Genomic DNA, 19,286 nt, shown 5'->3' on the forward strand with positions numbered 1-19,286 from the left:
GAGGGCGATGCCGGGTGTTCCCCGAAGTTTCTCAAAGTGGAGATTTTCTTCGAGTATCAGTAATCCGCGGAGATTACGGATTAGCTCCTCAGCCGTCACCTCCTCAGCCGCTCTGCAGCAGCAGCAGCGAGTTGCGGGATAGCGTCTTGGTCATGAGGAAGTGTTTGTTTGTGCTGTTTTGTTAGCTGTGGTATTTCAAGAGATTATTTAAAAACTCCCATGAAATAAACCCCTCAAAAGCGGTGTGAGTAACACGCACTGCCCTGTCCCGGGAAGAGCTTAGCTATTGGTTTATGAGCACCACAAGGATAACTTGGAATTTAACATCGTTTTATATGATGCTCTTATGCATCAGTCCTCGGTAAAGTACATGTGAAAATACAGTTAGTATGATGTTACTTTCTTCTCTGTGAGTTGGGAGTTTAGGAGTTTGGATTGGAGAGGGGGTTTGCTAATTCAGTGGTTAAGAGAGATTGTTTAGATGTTGTAATGGTCACAGCCTGCACACAGGCAAAGCGGGTAACACGTTGAAGACCAATTAAAGGTAACCCTGATATTTGTATATGCTGTCCTGCACATCCTTGCCGGTGCAGATAGAGATGCCTTGAGAGAGACCCATCCCACCTGCATGTGCTCATTCTCTTCTGATCTGATTTTTCACGGGGGGTTACTGTATTGCAGGCATAATGACTATTTTATTGGTAATCAGTTTTTTCATTGTCAGTACATCTAGCAAAGAAGTGGAGCCTCGTCTGGGCAAACCTCTCATCTGTTCCCACTAGTAAGCATTCAGTGTCTAGCAGGATGTGGGCCGGAAGAGTGCATGAAATACAATACTGAAATAATTTATTCAAGGATGACAAATATAGTCCTGGTCGGGGAAACATGTGCTTTGTTAATACTTTACAAGAGGAAAATGTGTCTTAATTAGGTAGCAGCAGAGTGCCTTCTAATGTTGAAAGGGGCTAAGACATCTTGTCAGTCAGACATTTTCTCTTTGCCTGCCAGAAAGGCACAGCATCTTTCTAAACTCCTGATAGGTGTATTGTTTGTAAACAACTTGAAAAAAATGTCTGTGTGCGTTAAAGTTACTTAGGCACTGTCTCTAGGTACTGATTATCTTGTATTTTTATCACATTTTAATTTACAAAAGGAAGTATTTTTCTTGAGTCTAAAAGTCTGTATGCGTGTGTTTGATGTCTTGGACAAAGAGTGAAAAAGTACTAGTCTTTTACAGCAACCTGTAGCCTTTCTAGAAAGCCAGCATCTTTAGCAGACACTCTGTCCTTGGTATGCTAAACTGTTTGCACAACTGAGTAAACCGCTTTTAATTCAGTGAGCAGCAAAATAATTAATGCAAAACATAACTTTTTTTTCAGGCCACGGAGACTTTGTGCTGTGGTTTACCCAGTCTGAAATGTAAACATATTTACAGTCAAAATACTTTGTTGTGCTCCTCTAGTATACAAGTGACTGGAGCTGAACTTTACTGGAATGTTGAAATGTGTGTCATTTGCATGTGAATGTAATTAAATAGAGAGTTTTCTGATTTTCTCTGTTGTGATTCTAGACCTTTGTCACTTTACCTCGCCACCAGCCAGCTGAAGCTCCTCGCCATGGTGCTGTGCTGGCAGAGGGGTGCTGCACACCAGCTTCCTGTTGCAGACAGAGTCATGTCACAGATCAGCTTTGATATTTATCAAGTGTTGGGGATGAGCGGTGAAGTGCACATGAAACCGACAGGTAGCCAGAATGGCAGGTGAAATGACTAAACCTGTGTGCTGTAGGTGAAGGTGACTCCACTAACCACGTGGATCTTTGTCTGCAGGCCTTCTGTTGCACAAGTGCTGCAGAGACTCTTCACTTTCTCTAGCTCCCACCATTACCTTTAATGGTTTTGAATATTTTCCCTCCGAGGTTTGCTAGGTAGAAAGTGGTCATCTTCCTCCTTTTGTTTCCATGCTGATGGAAGTGTTAATATGCCATCATTTTCTTTGTTTCTGTGTTAGTTGTGTAGAATTCTTGGTATCAGCGTGGATGTGTACAGTTCGGGTATTCTTTAAATAGCTTGCCATGTAGGATCCTCTTAGTTGTATTTTGTACTTAGCCCTTGTCATAGGGTGGAAAATAAGTGTTAATTAAGCATAGAGACCTACGCTAAGAAGTTGCTTTTGGAAAACCACCTGAGGAAAGGTGGTGACTTGGCAGGCTCGTATGCTCGCTAGTTTTGTATAAACTCTCATCTAAAACATGTAAAAACAGATGCTGCTTTAATACTGAAATTGGTAAAGCTAGCTTGGACTAAGTGTGCATCCAAAAAGGCGTGTGAACTCTCTTCCTTCCAGTAGCCTGAAATGCAAATGGAATTATGCTGTTGCTTTGTGTGCAACATCATTAAATTAAGTAAATATACATGGTAACTTTATCTCACCTGCTATTATTGGTAACAAGCTGCAACAGAGGGAGCAAAGCTACAAAAATCTGAGGTGTTATCTAACAGTGCAAGAGCATTACATTACATGATGCAAAGCTTCAGGTCAGATCTTGAAACAAAATAACTAAGATCACTTGACCCATTTGCAGAGAGTCCATTTATGTGTATTTAGCAATCTTTAATTGTATGATCGCATGGTATGTTTCTGCAAGGTCTTTTTTAGGCAACAGAATGGCTGGTGCCTAGCTTGGAAGAAATCACACACCTGAAGGTCTGAGGTGCTATGTAATGACATGTGAAGTAGTGAGGTTTGGTTATAGTGCTGCATTACCAGGAGTGGATTTCTTGTGTGAACTAACTTAATTTTTTGGTGAAAAAGGTCTACCAAGTAGATGTCATGTTTAATGGACTAAGTCTGGGACAGCACAACTTCTCTACTTAAAGAAGAGTGATTTCAAAACTGAGTGCTGGGTTGACTGCTTTTTGAAAGATTGAGTTATATATGACAAAAGCTGAAATGCTTTTTGAAATGCTCAGTGTAGGTCTTGGTCAAGAAGTTTCTTTTGAAGTTGACAGAACTTGGATTTCTAACTTCTTTTTTCCACTTTTCAGTGTTTGATGTAATAAACTGATCCTGTTTCAGTGAAAGTCATGTCACCTTTAACTGATAACTGAAGTATTTTGGTTTTCTTTGCTGTTTTGAACTGACAAGTCTCACAGAACCAGAGTGCTTTTAATAACAAAAGGAGTTGTAGTCCCGATTGCTACAGGTACATACATACTTGCTGTTGGAATCAGTAATTTAACTCCTGTAAGTTGGCCTGCTATAGTCAGGCATCTTCTGTAGTGTTAGTTAATTGAAGTGTAATAAATCTTATTCAGTTATTTGGGTTTTTTAACTGAGATGAAGATAGTATATTTGAGAAGCCTTAATTTAAAAATGTTCCTACTCCACAATGCCTGATGTAGCAGTTTTAATGCTTTGTAACATAGATTTTACAAGAACAGCTTCACTCTCTGTTCCTCGCCACCCGCAGCGTGCTTTGTAGGAAAGGGAATTACTCTAGAAATCCTAATTTGCGGTGCTGTGTGGATCCCCAACAGGATCATGAATTCAGAGAAAGTCTGATCCAGAATGCTGATGGCATAAGTAACACTTGGATGCTGGGTTTTGCGGGCTTGCCTTGAGTTACCACTGGCTGGTAGCGATTGCTGTGGCGCTTGCTGGCAGTGGGTGCTGGGACACGGGACTGCCGTATGCTGCCGTAGGTTGCCAGTGGCAGTATTTTACTGCAAGACCTCTGCTACCTTTATCTCTGTAGCTAAACCTGCGCCTCTGCACCTTGGCTCTCAGCTTGACTCTTTCTTTATTCCCTGAGTGCTAACAGAGGGCAGTTGCATCTCCTGGCTTCTCTGTCCCCGCTGTGTTTCTGCAGAGCGGTGTGAACAGACTCCTACCAGTTGGGAGAAATGATGGAGTAAAAAGCCTTACGTGGCTCCTGTTTCCTCTCCCCTGCTCACAACACATGAAGAAATTTGTTGCTTTTGATAACAGCCATCTCCTGAAAACAAAGAGGCTTTCTGGGTCTTGCAGATCGCAAAAAGCCTGTGTGGTATCATAAACTTGCCACAGTTTTCCCAATAAACAACCAGATTTAGATGCTGGAAATAAATGAGATCTTGGCATTTAGTTCTCAAGGATGCACGCAGTGGGATTTGTGTGTGTGTGTGTGTTTGTGTGTGTGTGCATGAGATCTGCTATCGTGGGTCTTCATGGAAAATGTCAGCCTGGATAGACAGTTTGGGGAAGTGAATGGATGTGCTATATTGTTGAAAATCTCCTGCAAAAATACTTTTTCTTTAATAGCTTTTCCTTTTCCTGGAGTTTGCACCAGAATTTCAAAGCGAGGCACCTGTTTCACTACAGAATATGTCTATGAATAGTAGAAGAAAGGGCAGGCAGGGTAGGCTAACTGAATTGAAATATGAACTTTTAAAAGGTGCTTGCTTAAGGGTACAAAGCTGAGTGAGAGAAATCAATTAGTAGCAGCAAGAGATAAGAAGCAAAGCAAGAAAACAAAGAGATTAGGGTTGTAAAGGAGGTATGTGCAAGTCTATTTACTCTTCATTTTAAAGTAGATCCTGCTTTTGTGAGAGGCTGACTTGCTGTTTTGTGATGTCTTCTGTAGGTGTAAGAAAGTCTTGAGGTTTTTGTATCCAGCTGTTTGTTCTTAACTCTAATTTTTAGCCGGACTAAACTAAAAGTTTAACTCAAAAATTACTTGTGTTAGAAATGCTTTGCTTACCTGCTTTTGAGAGTAAAGACAACACTGTTTGCTAAAATGAGCAAATTCATAAACAGTGAAGCTCCATCCAAAATTTTTCAGGAAGAGCAGGCACATAGGAAGTGAGTGGTTTGTATTTCAGTTTTGCATTTGCCTCAGATTCTCGAGAAGTTTCTGTTGAGCTTCTACAAAACATCATCTGTAAAGGAAAAAGGAAGCTTAAGAATGCACTTCAGTGTTAACTATTTAGGCCATTGGGTTAACTTTGTAACAGCAATGCCACCTGCTATGTGGCTGCTGAACTAATAGTAGAAGGGTGTATTATTGTCTGCTTCTGTCTGGTAGTTGTACACAACCACTAGCATATCAATTTCCCAGGAAAAAATGGTGGCAATATGGTGGTAAGAGCATGTGACCATTTGTCTGTGATGTAGGCCTCCTTCAGTGCTAGTTAAAAACACAGAAAAAGTGATAATGTTTCTTAGCTCAATTCAGATAGTTAATAAACAGGAACACTTGTACTTTCAGGGTGTTTGAGGCTTCAGAGGGTTACTAAATCATCCACTTTGATTTGTATCACCTCTTCATGTTTTTCTGAGTTGCTTCTGCGTCAAATCTTGTAAATTGCTGGTAACCTCTCTGCTCTAGTTTACTAAGAGGTAGTAATCCCTTAAGTTTCTTTTCCTCCCTCTGCATCAGTTTCACTGATGTGATGTGCAGAAGTGGAGGTGAGCTGTCTCTCTGTGGGACATAGTATTGGGTAGCGCTCTGTGTTACAGCATCATACTGAACCAACTGCTGACGTGGTGATCGTTCCTTCTCTTCTTGTCTGTTCTCTGAGACAATCCCGTGATTTGGAGGGGTCGGTCCTCTCTGTCAGAACGTAGCTTTGGTAAAATGAATTTATTTCAAATGAAACAAAACATGAAGATGTCATCTATGATTATTTTTTACAGTCTTGCTAATCTCAATCTCCCAGAGTTTACCAGAAATGACTTACTTAAGAATAATATGCAGTGAGTATTTTGAACGATTTCATGCTTGGTACATGTTGATGTGAAATTTCTGAAGAAATTTCCTACTGATGAGTATTTTTGAGGTCAGTAAGCCACTTTGGAAATCTTGCTGTATACTTTGATTGCTTTATAACCATTTTTAAATGATGTATGGCATGTATTAATAAATCAAAAAATTGTATGGGTGTCATATATACATCCTACACCTTTGTGGTTATCTTTATTACAAATAGTCCTTGGCTGAAAGATGAATCTTCTTATCTGCCACAACTTGTTCTCTATAAAACCATGCTGAATGCCCCTTTTTATACTTCTGTCCTTTGTACAGTAAAATAATTTGTTTCCACAGTTGCCGTTGGGTTGATACTGAACTGTGATAACCATCTGTATCTTGCTGCCTTTAAATATTACACAACGGCTCTACTTTTTTAATCTGTTACTTTATTGATGTTGCTGTGTTTAATAATGGTGGAATGTCTTCAGTCAGTAGGAATACTGTTATAGTGCTCTGAATTACTTTGGGGATGGAAGTGAAATACGAACTGAGATTTTAGAGTGCGTATGGGAATTTTTAATAATGCAGTTCGTGGTGTTTCTGTGGGCTTGCTGTTCTGCATAGAGAGTAACTTTGCTTTTCTATGAAGTGAACTTTCTCACTGAGGTTGTATGTTGTATCTTGAGATTGTATGTCATGACTGGTTTGGAATCAGCTTATACTTGAAGAACGCTGTTGAATGTTGGATTTGAACACTTACGGAGACTAATGACCGTTCTTTCTTACTGTATCTCCAGTGACTTCAGAAACATTTCAAAGGAGACTATCTGCATTGAACACCTAACAAGAGGTTTGCGTTTACTGAAGAAAAAAAATATTCATGTATACTACTGTGATGTATCTACAAGAAATTCTTCATGATTTTTTCCCCCCACACTAGTGCAGTATGTGTCACTCACCCAAATGAGTATTCCCAGTACTGAGGGGTTTACATTGTTCACATCTGCTGGTTTAGATGGTAGAGCAAAACATTAGTTTTTTTAGAAGTTCTAGCGCTGTTGCTAATCACAGTATTGGGAAGCTGGTATGTAGAGGATTTTAGAATAATTTTCAAATCCTGGAAGTTCTTTACTTCATTTTAGTTGTGGTTTTGACTATAATGGAGTTTGAATTTTACAGGTGATTTAAAAGGACGAAGGAAAGTTGTGGGTATTATTATTACAGTTTTCAGGATAGGTGCATGGTCTGTGATTTTCTTGCTCTTGTTAATTCTGTTTATTTGTCCTCATTGCTTGTTTCTTCCCACTGCTGATACTGACTTTGGTTAATATTGAAGTTGTCATTTTCAAAGTCCTTAGTTTTAAGTGTCGGTATACATGGGATGTATTTTCACTTATACACTGTTAGTGCTAAAGCTCCTTGTAGTAAATGAGGAACTAGTACTGGTTTGTGGCACACAGGTGTTGAGAGCAAGATTGTGCCTCTGCTAGAGACTTCAGCAGAAAGTTTCATTTTCATGCTGTACCTTGTAGGGTATGCTTGGTGGCATTTCAGGTGGGGACTGGGAGAGCAGAAGGTGCTTGGAACAGTGACTCCATGGCAGCTGCAGATGAGGCTGGTCGAGCAGCTGGACTTACAGGGTGTTGCAGGAGGATGGAGTGATGATTTCTGATAAACAGATCTTGAAATCTGATTGGAATGAAGAAACAAGACAGTGCTCTCCTCCAAAGGAGTGAAAATTGTCAGCAGGAGACATCTGATGTGTTTCAGCATAGCCTGGGAAAAGCAGTGAGAGGAACAGTTGCTTTGCTGCTCTTTTTTGGGCTGGGGGGTAGGAGGAAGTTGCTGAATTTAGCTGCGGAGCAAGAGGTGAATCCTTTCTGTCTTTCTCTTAAAGAAAAAAAAAAGTACACCACAAAACTGAAGGAGGAGAATAATAGGGACAAAATGTACAAATTGAATTATGCACAGGATTTGGATCTAAACAGAATGAATGAAAAAGAGACAAAGGCATGCTCTAGAAGAGAGGCCAAAAATGCAATGTAAAGCAAAGTCCCATGGATCTGTAACAGAAAACATTCCTGTGATGTCTAGCTTCCAGTGCAGCAGCCTGGGGACATCCAGAGGAGCATGTTAAGTTCCACTCCTTCAGTCAAGTCCTCTGTCTTGAGTAAAGAGGTATCTTAGTTTTAATCAGGTGAACTGTTACTACCCTGTTCCAGTGTATGAGGATGAGAGAATGAAATAAAAATGAAGGCAAGATGTCTGGGTGAACTTGTCCACAATAAAAATTACAAATGTCTTAAGTAGGAAACTCCAAAACACAAGTTACAGATGTGCAGGTTTCACATCTCTCTGTGGGGTGCAACGACTCCTTGATGAAGTCTTTAGCTTTCTTAACAAAATCATTACAGAAACATTGAAGCGATTTTTAATCCTGACACTTGAGTTTGTGATTTTTTTTTTCAAATTTTCAGTTAAAATACAGACTTTGCAGGGTAATTGTTGCCTATAGGGACATTCCTTTCAGCTACTGAGAGTCCTCCATCCCTTATAGTCTTCTGTTGCAGTAGGTTTGTTCCTGGAAAAGTTCATCGACGAATACTCTAATTGATGGAGAGACTCTTAGAATAAGGCCTTTTCTTCCCCTTTAAACTGGGAATTTGACTTGTCATTTGAAATGTCATCTTGTGTTTATTCATATTACACACAGTCTGATTTTCAGTTTGAGGTAGGCTGAGCGAAGTAGATGAGTATCTCGTCAGCTCTGCTGTAGATCGAAGTGGCCTAGCATTGTTGCATTTATCTGTAAAATTTCCTCAGATGTTTTGTTTAAAGTGCCGAAAAATGTGCTTATTACTACAAAGCTGAGATCTTTTTTATTTCCTTTATTGTTTATGGCAGCTTTTAATCACTTCTTTTTCTGAGAGCTTTAAAATTGTGTTTCACATCTGTTAAAAATGAAGAGTAGAAATGTTTTCCTGGCTGTTGTTGCCACAAACTGATTCATTAGGCAAAATCCCTGTCCTTGCAGACCTTGAAATCATGGTTGGGTCAAAAAGAGGGATGCTTCCAGAGTCCTTTTCCAAGAATATATTAAACATGAATTGTAGATCTACAAAAAATTTTCACTGAAAATTGAGGCGTGTAACTGGAAGTTCTTGCTCTGTGGATGGGAGGGTGGGTAGACACTTCCTAAAAATTTTTATGTGTTATACCTATTTCTCCAGTTCTGCATGGGGTGAATATTCAAGAATGATTATATTCCCCCTACATTCTGCAAACCTTTGTTTGTAGACATCAGTGACAGAGGGTAGAGAACAAAAGGTGTGTGTTTTCATATTCGTTGTATTTTCATACATTGGGTAGACTTGTGTCTTGTCTTGCAAGCCTGAAAGTAAATTCTTCAAAATACTGTAAGATGTCCAAACTGTAGAGAAGGAAACCCCAAAATATCACTTCACATACCGACTCCTAGGAAAGATAAATAGAAATATTTGCTTGCTGTGACGAAGGTAGAGCTTAACATGTCTTAACAGTGGAATGGACAGTGTGGTGTTTACTTTGTGTGTTCGTTTGGAACAAAGTATGAATATAATCGATAACAAGCTTTGTCTCCAGCACTTGTGGGTCACCGAGAAATTTCTTCTCTAGAAAGAAATAAGAGGAGGTCAGGTGAGATTTTAAAAGGAGTGCTCTTAAGAGGTTAGTTATCTTGAGTGTCTTAGAGACACCTTGCTAGTGTGGGGAAAAACACTGCCATCCCTAGTGATTATCTGAGTTGTATTTAAACTAATAATTTAAAACAAACAAACAAAAACCCAACAAAAATAAAGTTTTAAAGAAATTGAATCAAGAAATTACAAGTACCTCATGCTGTTGTTTGGAATCCTTGACACTGGATTTTTAAGTGATAATCCTCCTTCCTAGGTTTAGTAAATTTCAGGCCAGGCACGCTGCTTGCCGTAGGTGTGCCCCAGGGGCTGTTCCTGCCTGGAAGAAGGATCTGTGAGTGCTGAAGACCACTTGGATCTAGAAGAGAAGGGTGATGAGTATGCGGCCTGGAACCAGCTCTGGAAGTGAGGAAACTTGTGTCCTTCTGCTGGGGGTCAGCAAGAGTTGCCGATGCCAGTGGCACTGTGTGAGGGATGTCACGCAGCTGTGGCCTGACACCTGCCTGGAAAAGCTCGGTATAACAGAATTATGCTTTGTCTCTTATGCACTCTGGTGAAGAAGTGTTTCTTATTTGCATACTCCCAATGATTTACCTGAACTGCATAATGCGAAGTAGGATTTTCATGAAGATTTTTGGGAAGGGAGGCTGTGACTATTAAATCTTCGCTCCCTGCTTTCGTTTGTGCTCGTTTGTCTTTGAACAGAGAAAGAGTTGTGGCAGTCAAGCTACTTTTAACAATAGCTTGCTGTGGTTGCGTTTTGAGCAGAAGTTGGCTGTTTTAAAACACAGCTCGGTGCCGGTTAGCACCAACATGCACACCTCTGAACCAAAGCTGTGTAGTAAATTTGTCACTTAATAGTCTATTCCTCTGCTGAAATCTTGCTTTTCCTGCTTATGAAACCTGCGGGTGTGTAATATTGAGTTCACTAATTGGGCAGTGCAGCAAAGTGGGCTAGTTAGCGTGTGGGTATGTACAAACGGTGACGTGTCAGTGGGCAGAAAATAGACGTCTGATATTACAGAATAATTTGCACTGACTTACTGCAGTACTACTTTTCTGGTAGGTTCTACTACTGAGTGGTAGTGTCACTGAGATGTAAGCTGTTGATTGTCGTTCATATCTAAGTAGCACAACACAGCTAGATTACATTAAACTTGAAGGCAAGTTAAACAAATCCATAGCGTTTTAGAAGGATGATGATTTTAATGATCATGCATTGCTTTTCACTACGTATTCATCAGTGACCTGGATGTGGGATTGGAGAGCATTGTCAGCAAGTTTGCTGATGACACAAAGCTGGGAGGAGTGGTTGACACACCAGCAGGCTGTGCAGCCATTCAAAGAGATTTAGACAGGCAGGAGGGCTGGGTGGGAGGAAATCTTATGAAGTTAAACAAGAGTTTTGTGCTTGAGAAAGAATAACCCCATGTGCCAGTACAGGTTGGGGACCGACCTGCTGGAGGGAAGTGTAGGAGAAAGGGACCTGGGGATTCTAGTGGACAGCAGGATGGCTATGAGCCAGCAATGTGCCCTCGTGGCCAAGAAGGCCAATGGCATCCTGGGGTGTGTTAGAAGGGGAGTAACTAGTAGGTCGAGAGAGGTTCTCCTGCCCCTCTACTCTGCCCTGGTGAGCCCACATCTGGAATGTTGTGCCCAATTCTGGGCCCCTCAGCTCAAGAGAGACAGGGAACTGCTTGAGAGAGTCCAGCGCAGAGCCACAAAGATGGTGAAAGGAGCAGAACATCTCCCTTACGAGGAAAGACTGAAGGAGCTGGGTCTCTTGAGTTTGGAGAAGAGGAGGCTGAGGGGTGATCTCATAAATGTTTATAAATACGTCAAAGGAGAGTGTCAGGAGGATGGAGCCAGGCTCTTTTCAGCGATGTCCGGTGACAGGACAAGGGGCAGTGGGTACAAGCTGGAACATAGGAGGTTCTGCAAAAATATTAGGAAAAGCTTTTTCACTGTGAGGGTGATAGAGCCCTGGCACAGGCTGCCCAGGGAGGGGGTGGAGTCTCCTTCTCTGGAGACATTCAGAACCCACCTGGATGCGCTCCTGTGTGACCTACTGTAGGTGATCCTGCTCTGGCAGGGGGGCTGGACTAGATGATCTTTTGAGGTCCCTTCCAGCCCTTGACATTCTGTGATTTTGTATGGAAAATAGATTTAAAAAAACCCCACAGAACCAAACCAACCACAAAACAGTATATACTACAACTGTAGCTGTAATCAGTGTGATCTCTTTTTCTCTATCTTCTGTGTCTGGAAATCTGCATGTTCAAAAATTGAAGCAACCTAAACATAAAACTACAAATCTAGTGATGTGTGTGTGTGCATCCTTAAGATATTTCTCAGCAGATTTTAAATTGAGGCTGAACAAAAGCAAAACATGTTCCACATGCTTGTGTATTCTGTTTTATACTTATTGATTAACTAGCTAACTAAGAGTACAAAAAATTCAGCAGTAGAACAGCAGCGTCACTGGCAGTCAAAGAGTAAAGCAAAAACTTTTTTGAAGTAGTCATTGTTAAGGGATTAATACAGAGAGGCTTTTCAGAGTTTGGTTCAGTGTTTGATATGATGGTGTGTTTTTGTTTTCTGTATTGGCTGTCTTCATCGGTGTAAATCTTCAGCCAGGTACAAAGTAAGAACAGAGAAGACCCTGGCAAAGCACACCTATCTTCTGGAGCGGTGTTGCCTGACCTGTGTGCTGGGGGTTGTCGCTGGAGCTTGTTGAGCTGAGAGGGGAGCTGCCTGCTATGGCCCCGTTCTTACTGCCTCCCTGGCTGCCTCTGTACCTGCGGTCACTACGAAGCTTCGGAGGAACATTAAACGTGTGTTTCTTCAAATAGTGACCTTGAGGACTTCGGGGAGCTGGGCTTGTTGCTTGTATGCACTATACTCATTTTTACACGTGCATCGGAAATCCACGGCTACTGAAAATGCAAGAAGTGTGTAGTTTGTGCATGTGTATGGTGATGAGATGGAGAAACAGCCTCGTGAAACAGAGCCTTTTGGAAAGGTCTATGGGCTAGATTTAATTTTCCTGCTAGGTCATTCCTGCCATGGCCTGTAACTTCTGTTGGCTCAGGTTACAGCTCCAGTGGACTAGAAGCAGGGACTCCAGCCCTGATAACTGTCTGGGAGCTTGTTCTACATGATGATGTTGAAGTGACTGAGAAATAAGTGCTATAAAGCACGTGTCCAGTGAACAGTCAGATTGTTAAGTTATAACATCAAGCACTCAAAATAGGAAGTGTTTACTGTTTGCCTGTACAATCTTGCTGCCTTTCCTTTGTGGTGCTTTATTACCATATAGTCTTTAATTACATTAAGGCTTGCATAGCAGCTTGTGGTCATGGTTAAACTGCTAAGTGAAAGTTATTTGACATTTGATATGTTTTTCTAGAGCCTCTCCTGACATTTTCTTTGTCACAGAAAGTGTAGCTTTTTCATGTTCTGCATTTATATTAACTATTTCATGCCAGTATTTTGATATAATGAAAAACCTTAGAGAGTGCATTCTAATTTTTTTAATCTGTTTTGAAGGAACGCATTTAAATGATTTTAAAATTATTTAAGTAAATTCAGAATTGATTATATTAATTTTATATAGCTAGTTAACCTTGTTTTTAATGAACCACATGCATTAATTTTATAAATATTTACATTTGTGAATGGGGCTGTTTTTATAACTTGTTTACTTCATTTTCACCACTTATATAGTTCAGTTGTGCAAGGCTCTTGCAGGTCAACATCAAAATGCAGAGAGAGAACCTATTTAAGTGCTTACAAATCTGAAGTGGAATGGAATTGCATACCATCAAACAATTCTCTTCATAGATAATGCTAAGAGATTATTTAGCGTGTTCAAGTACTACTGAACTTACGTGTTTAGGAAGATGGTCAATTCTAAGAGCTCTTTTTTTTTTAAGTACTATTCCTTGTGTGGCTTTTCAAACCACGAGATATATGCACCCATATCTTGATGGTAACTGAATTCTTGAGAGAAGGTCTCATTACACTGCATGAGTGATGTTGAGCTGAAAACATTTGATCATGGTTAAAACTGACTTGGGAGAAAAACGCATGTCTTGCGTCATTTGACTCGGCTCATTTCTCTTGTCAGTCTGTGGCCCTTGCAGATCCGTACGGCAATCTGCTGGATCACTTGGTAGGCATCGAGTGAAAAACTTGCTAGGACTGGAGTTACCAGTAGCAGTCTTGTGACAGAAGCATTTTGGGCATGTTCAGCCAAACCCTAATTGACCTTTCAAAAAGGAGGGGAGTGGGGGCACGAAGGGGAGAGGGAATGTCCAACTATAAGGGGAGATTAAAAGAAACTGTATTTTAACACTTTAAATAATTGCTTATCATAGAGCTATTTCTATATTACTGTAATAAAAACCAGATTATTTTTTTCCTCTTACAGCAAAAGTCATCTACTGAATAGCTTAAATGTAACAGGAATTGTGTTTTGAGGGAGTTCTGTGTGTGGCTTCAATGTTGCACAATAGGTAACGTTTAGACTAGTTGTAGTTATTAAGCTGAGGTTCATTACTGACTTTTTTCCTTCTGTTAGTGTGTTTTGTAAATAACATCTGGTAAACCTGTAAGTTTTGGAGTTTTTAAACAAACATAAACCCACCTTTCCTTCTCACCTATGGGGTTTGTGTTTAAAAAAAAAAAAAGCCCAGCAGCTTGGAGTTCTGAAGGAAACATACCAAGATATTACTGCTTGCCTGTTTGTTTTCAGAAGTATGGGCCTTCTAGGAGATGCTACATAGCCAAACATAAAAATGCACAGTTCTGCTATTTGTGTAGCTCTGCTACTCCTTAAAATGCACCTTAAAGAAGGGAAAAAGAAAAAGTAATGAAAAAGAAGAAAAGTCACTGAGGAAGTGACCCTGGGTTGCCATAGATTAAACAGGAAATCACACTACAAATCGAACCCAGAACTTGAATTTCAGCTCACCGCTTTCACCGCAAGAGTGTTCACTCTCTTTCCTCAGCAGACAGGCCACCGAACTGAAACGAAAGTACCTTTACTTGAGGGGAAAGCTGCACCCCTGTCGTACTTGGGCTTCGGGGGAACTTGCTTGTCCTTCAGCTCTTCAGATTCAGACAGAAGCGTGCTGCTGGGCAGCCTCGAGGGTTGGCAGCGGTGTGAGCCGTGAGCCTCTGAGTTACCGTTGACTTCTATTCTTGAGGTGGTTCATGTTTCTCCTTGTCTGAAGTGCGCGTTGCGTGCCGTGCACTTGTTTCAGGTGTGGCTGGAAGGTTTGTAGGCAAAAGCAGCTCCGTCCTGGGAGAGCTGCAGTATCAGAATTCCTTCTGTAAGGGAATAGTATCACCTCTCTGGAATATTTGTCATATTTGTTGACCAGTAGTTTTGTGGATTGTTTTTAACTGGTGCCAGAAAGCATGGCCAGACCAGTAGCTTGAGTTACTACTGCTAGAGAAGGAACGTGTACTTCAGGGGAATTGGGAAACTTAGATTTTGATTTTTTTTTTTGTGCAAAGGCCACGTATTCTAAAGTCATGCTGCTATACCTTTCTGTACTTCACGCCCTTTCTACCTCATCATATTTTTTAGTAGGACTTTTGGAAAGACTGCTTTCTGAAGTGACAGCTTTAGTTCAGTGCAACGTGTGCAGCAGCTGAGATCATCTCCTCCCGAAGCTGCTCCAACCTTTCAGTCTATATTCAGCAAAGATTGAGTTTCTTGTGCACAGCAACCAGATTAACCTGCTCTTCAGCTCCATCTGCAGGCTAATAGTGTCCATAGGGTCCTGTCAGCACAAATTGCACCGTCAGAAGGTGGATGAATGGTAAAGAGGTTATGGTGGAGACCTTCAAGAGTAGATTAGATCAGAACGCTGCTTGGTTGTCTTTTTCCAACAAAGTCCCCTGAAATCTAATGTCACCTCTACTCTGGATGCTACTGGAGACAGGCGATGCTTTGTCAGCAGGCAAGTCAGGCAAGCTTGGTATCTGGCTTTCAGGTGCTCGAGTGTAGGTGACTGGAGCAGTTTGTGAACACTTGTTACTGACAGTGTCTGAAGTGAGAGCTAAAACTAAAATACAAGAACTAGTTCATGTCAGATCGCGTTGTACTGATACTGTCCAAGGAGCAGGTATTAATTGTTGAAGCCGCTTTACTTGGTGTGCAGTATCAGGAACATTTGTGGAGCTTTTAGAAGAACTAAGTGGGTAGAGAAGGGAGTATAGAGAGCTGTGATTTTTTTTTTTTTTTAATTGTTGTTTTTTATTTGACCGTGTTCAGGCTGATGCCTCATCAGAAATACTGGATTTTGCCACTTCATAAAATTGTGCCATTAGAGCAGTGTGGTTGGGGTATGGTCTAGTGATACAGAAAGAGCATCCTGTGATGAACAAACTGCTGCATGTTCTACAAGGAAGAGGACAGAGGGAAGTCTAGCAGTGTGAGCTTGGTCTGCTAAAGGTGGATTTAAAGGCAGAACTGAGAGCAGAAAAAGATTTTAGCACTAAACTTTTCATAGTTTATGCTAGTGTATGCAGCGTGTGGAAAAGTAACTTCTAATGAGATTCGCTTTCTAATATGATACTCAGTTACTGTATAAAGTCTGGGAGAAATGTGTTTCTTAATTCTTTTAAAATTAAGTTATTGGATTGTAAGCTCACAAGGACAGGCTTTTACAACACTTTATGCATCAGCTCTACTAGTGAGTGGAATTTCACATGCTGTTGCAATAAAAATAATAGGATTTTTCTTCCTAGAAAATAGAAGAGGTTTTGTGTGCTTGACGTGTATGAGGTGCTTTTTTCACCTCTTCATTCTTGATTTCTTGCAAGGGAACATGATATTCTTTGCCATTTATAGTCTTAACCACAATAATTACAGATTTTTCCGTAGTGGATGTGTCCATGAAATGCACTGAGTTAGCTATGCAGGAGTTTTGAGATGCAGGAGACAGGTGGATGTGGCTGTGGTTACACAAATAATCTGTGGTGGAAGTAAATTTCTTGTTTCAGGTTTCCAGTGATAGACTGATCAGGTGTTATCATTTTATATCACTCAGCACCGTAGCAATTTATTTTGTAATATTGTACACAGAACAGAATGAATTGCTGTTAGTGTTGTTGGATGTTGAATGTGATATGGATAACAGAAAAAACAAGAACTCTATACACTCATAGAAGACCTACTGTCTCTGATTTCTCTTTTTCTCTTTTTTTGCCAGTCATATCAGAGTTTCTTTTCAAATGCACATACTTAATAAAAAGGCAGATTATTGAAACACAATGTATAAGCATGCAGCAAAATAAAACCTGATTTTTTTAAATGACTGGTTTACTACCTTGGCTTGGTTATAGGCTAAATAAATAACAGATTTCAAGTTTTTTAGGCAGTATTAAGGTAAATGCGAATTATTTTATTACATAAGACAAGTAATGAGTAACAGATTGTAATTACATGGATTTGGAAGAAATATGGTAATGTATCATATACTTTTGTACTCAGTCTTAATAACTGTATGATTTTTGACTAAAACGACTGTGTGCAAATTGCTGACCCTTGGGTAATTTAAGTGGACAATCACTGTATGAAATGTGGCCTGTGGATATCTGGAACTTCCTGTTCATGCTGAGATTTGTAGGGTTCCTGCTTGTTCAGTTGAGAAATACATTCTTTGTGCGGTGGAGGCAGCTGTGATCATACGGAGTTTTCCCTTTGAGCGACTGAATGCAGGCTGGTGGCCTGCACGCTGTGGGCAGAGGGGGTAGTTGCAGAGCAATTTAAACAGGTCTAAATTGTTGCTTTTTGTTCTTAGTTTCCGCATGCCAGCCCTTTGCCTGTGTGGCATGCCGCTTTTGGAGGTGGATCCAAGAAAGAAAAATGGGAGGAAGAAGGAAAAGGATTAGATTTTGGGTGTCTCCTGCCTGTGTTGGCCTGCTGCCTGGCTGCACGGACACCCGCGCACACACAAAGGAGGGGCAGTGCCGTTTGGCTGGGAGTGGGCTGGGATCTTGGCAGACCGTGTTCGCGTTGGCCTAAGCAGCGGTCGTTAATGTAGCACCAGGATCTGGCTATGATGTGTGGTGCAGGCTCAGTGCTGTAATAATGGGATTTTAGAGCTTTTGATTGGTGCATAGCATGAGCAGAGCAAATCTGTGCAGGTTCAAGGTGAATAGAAGTCAAAGCAGAAATGCACTGTTTCGTTTTTGGGGGTTTTTTTTTGGTTGGTTTTTTTTTTTAGAACCAAGTGCTTTGTAATTTGATATTAGATAAGCTTGGTCTGCGTTGCTGTCTTACTGTGTGAATCATTGAAAAGGAGACACTAGTAAAATCCTGTGTAGTGGAGGCAATGGAGGAGTTGATTTTTGAACAGCATGCATGAATTTTAACGATTTGAGGACAAAGAACCCTTGCAATTTGACTTGTTTACTCTGTTCTAAAATGTCTCTAAAGATGTAAGAGTGTTGGTAGCTCCAAGTACATCTAGAAAGTGATGGATGATGTTTTTGAGATCAGTTAGATTCCTTGAGTTTTAATTTTTTGAAATGTTAGCTGACAATTTTGCATTTTTTCCGAGCTCTTGAACGACTCTACATTGTCTTGATGTGACAGGTCATAATGCCAGTGCTGTGAACATGCTGGGATAGCAGTTCTCTGCCATTGATATGCACAAACGTCAGCAAGGAGGTGCTGTGCAGGACCTGAGCTCCTAAGCTGATAAACTATGCCAGACCTTTTTTTCTTTTTTCTTTTTCTTTTTTTTTTTTCTTTTCTTTTAAGGTTGGATTTGTGCCAGCTTTGCTGGTGACAGGGAGAAGGGAGCTGGTGACAGGTAGACAGTACGACAGGGCCAAGAAAAAAAGTGATAGAGATGGGAGAAGACACAAGAAGGAAAGATAAAATGTGAAGAGAAGGACTTGATAGAAGGAGAACTCACTGATAAGTTTCCAAACCATTGCTTTAGATTCTATGATACTGGTGATATGAGGAAAATTTGCAGTTGTCCTATTGTTCCACCAAGTTTAAAGACATTTGTTTTTTAAGTAACTTTTCTTTTAGGCATGGAAGCTGTCTCTGAGTAATTGTCTCTTGGACTACTAGGGAATAAATCGTTCCATTTAAAAGATCACTGACATAAAATCTTCCAGTCATGTTCCACTGTATATGTAAAGAGATGGCACATTTTGGGGAGATTATTTTGGAAGCTAAGCTTTCAGTAAAACCCTAGTTATGCTTCTGTTTCAGTTCTTAAATTTTCCTCTATCAAATTTGGCTGAAATAAAACTTAACTGAATCTTTACATGTTGTAAGCTGTAGGCTGGTATCTTTTCATTAGAATTAGGGCAGATCAGAAATCTGCAGTTCAAGTAATGTGGACTTTATTGCAGGGGATGAAAACACTCCTCAGAACGACATTGTCTCGTTTTTTTAAGGTGGTGGCTTGAGAATTCTGTGTTTCAGGCATTCTGGCCCTACCAGAGCAGGCTTCCAGCAGATAACTTCGGTTTTCCATTTATCAATATTCTAATATGTACATTAAAAAATACAGAGACATCTGAACTGTAGGGAATGGGAGCGAGCAAGCTCATGGGCTGGCTTTCTGTGGGGCACTGCCTAGGTGCTAGAGGAGAGTTAAAATGGAAATCATCTTCTCTAGGGATTCTTCATGGGGAAGACATACAGGATACCTCTCCTCTTGGGAAATTTGGAAATCCTCAACTACCATGTGGCATTTTTTTTAAGTTGATATCGTATGTAGTGCAGTAATGGTTCTGAGAAGTAGTATAAGTATGTTTTCCTGGGGCGATGGTTGGATAGAAATCTTTGTGAGATGAGCCATGCTGCCTGTGGCTCAGAGACAAGGCATGTCTCAGGGAAAG

General features: G+C 40.6%; 1 protein-coding gene across 1 annotated transcript in view; it reads left to right on the forward strand.

Moving 5' to 3' along the window:
* The first annotated feature begins 15,811 nt into the window (after positions 1-15,811).
* Positions 15,812-19,286, forward strand: part of CCDC6 (coiled-coil domain containing 6) — a 35,223-nt gene continuing 31,748 nt past the window's right edge. The window contains exon 1 of the mRNA XM_009878891.1: positions 15,812-15,859. Coding sequence (XP_009877193.1) covers positions 15,812-15,859 — 48 coding nt within the window. The remainder of the gene's footprint in view (positions 15,860-19,286) is intronic.

The sequence above is a fragment of the Apaloderma vittatum genome, unplaced genomic scaffold, assembly GCF_000703405.1.
Source record: "Apaloderma vittatum isolate BGI_N311 unplaced genomic scaffold, ASM70340v1 scaffold11721, whole genome shotgun sequence".
Classification (NCBI taxonomy): domain Eukaryota; kingdom Metazoa; phylum Chordata; class Aves; order Trogoniformes; family Trogonidae; genus Apaloderma; species Apaloderma vittatum.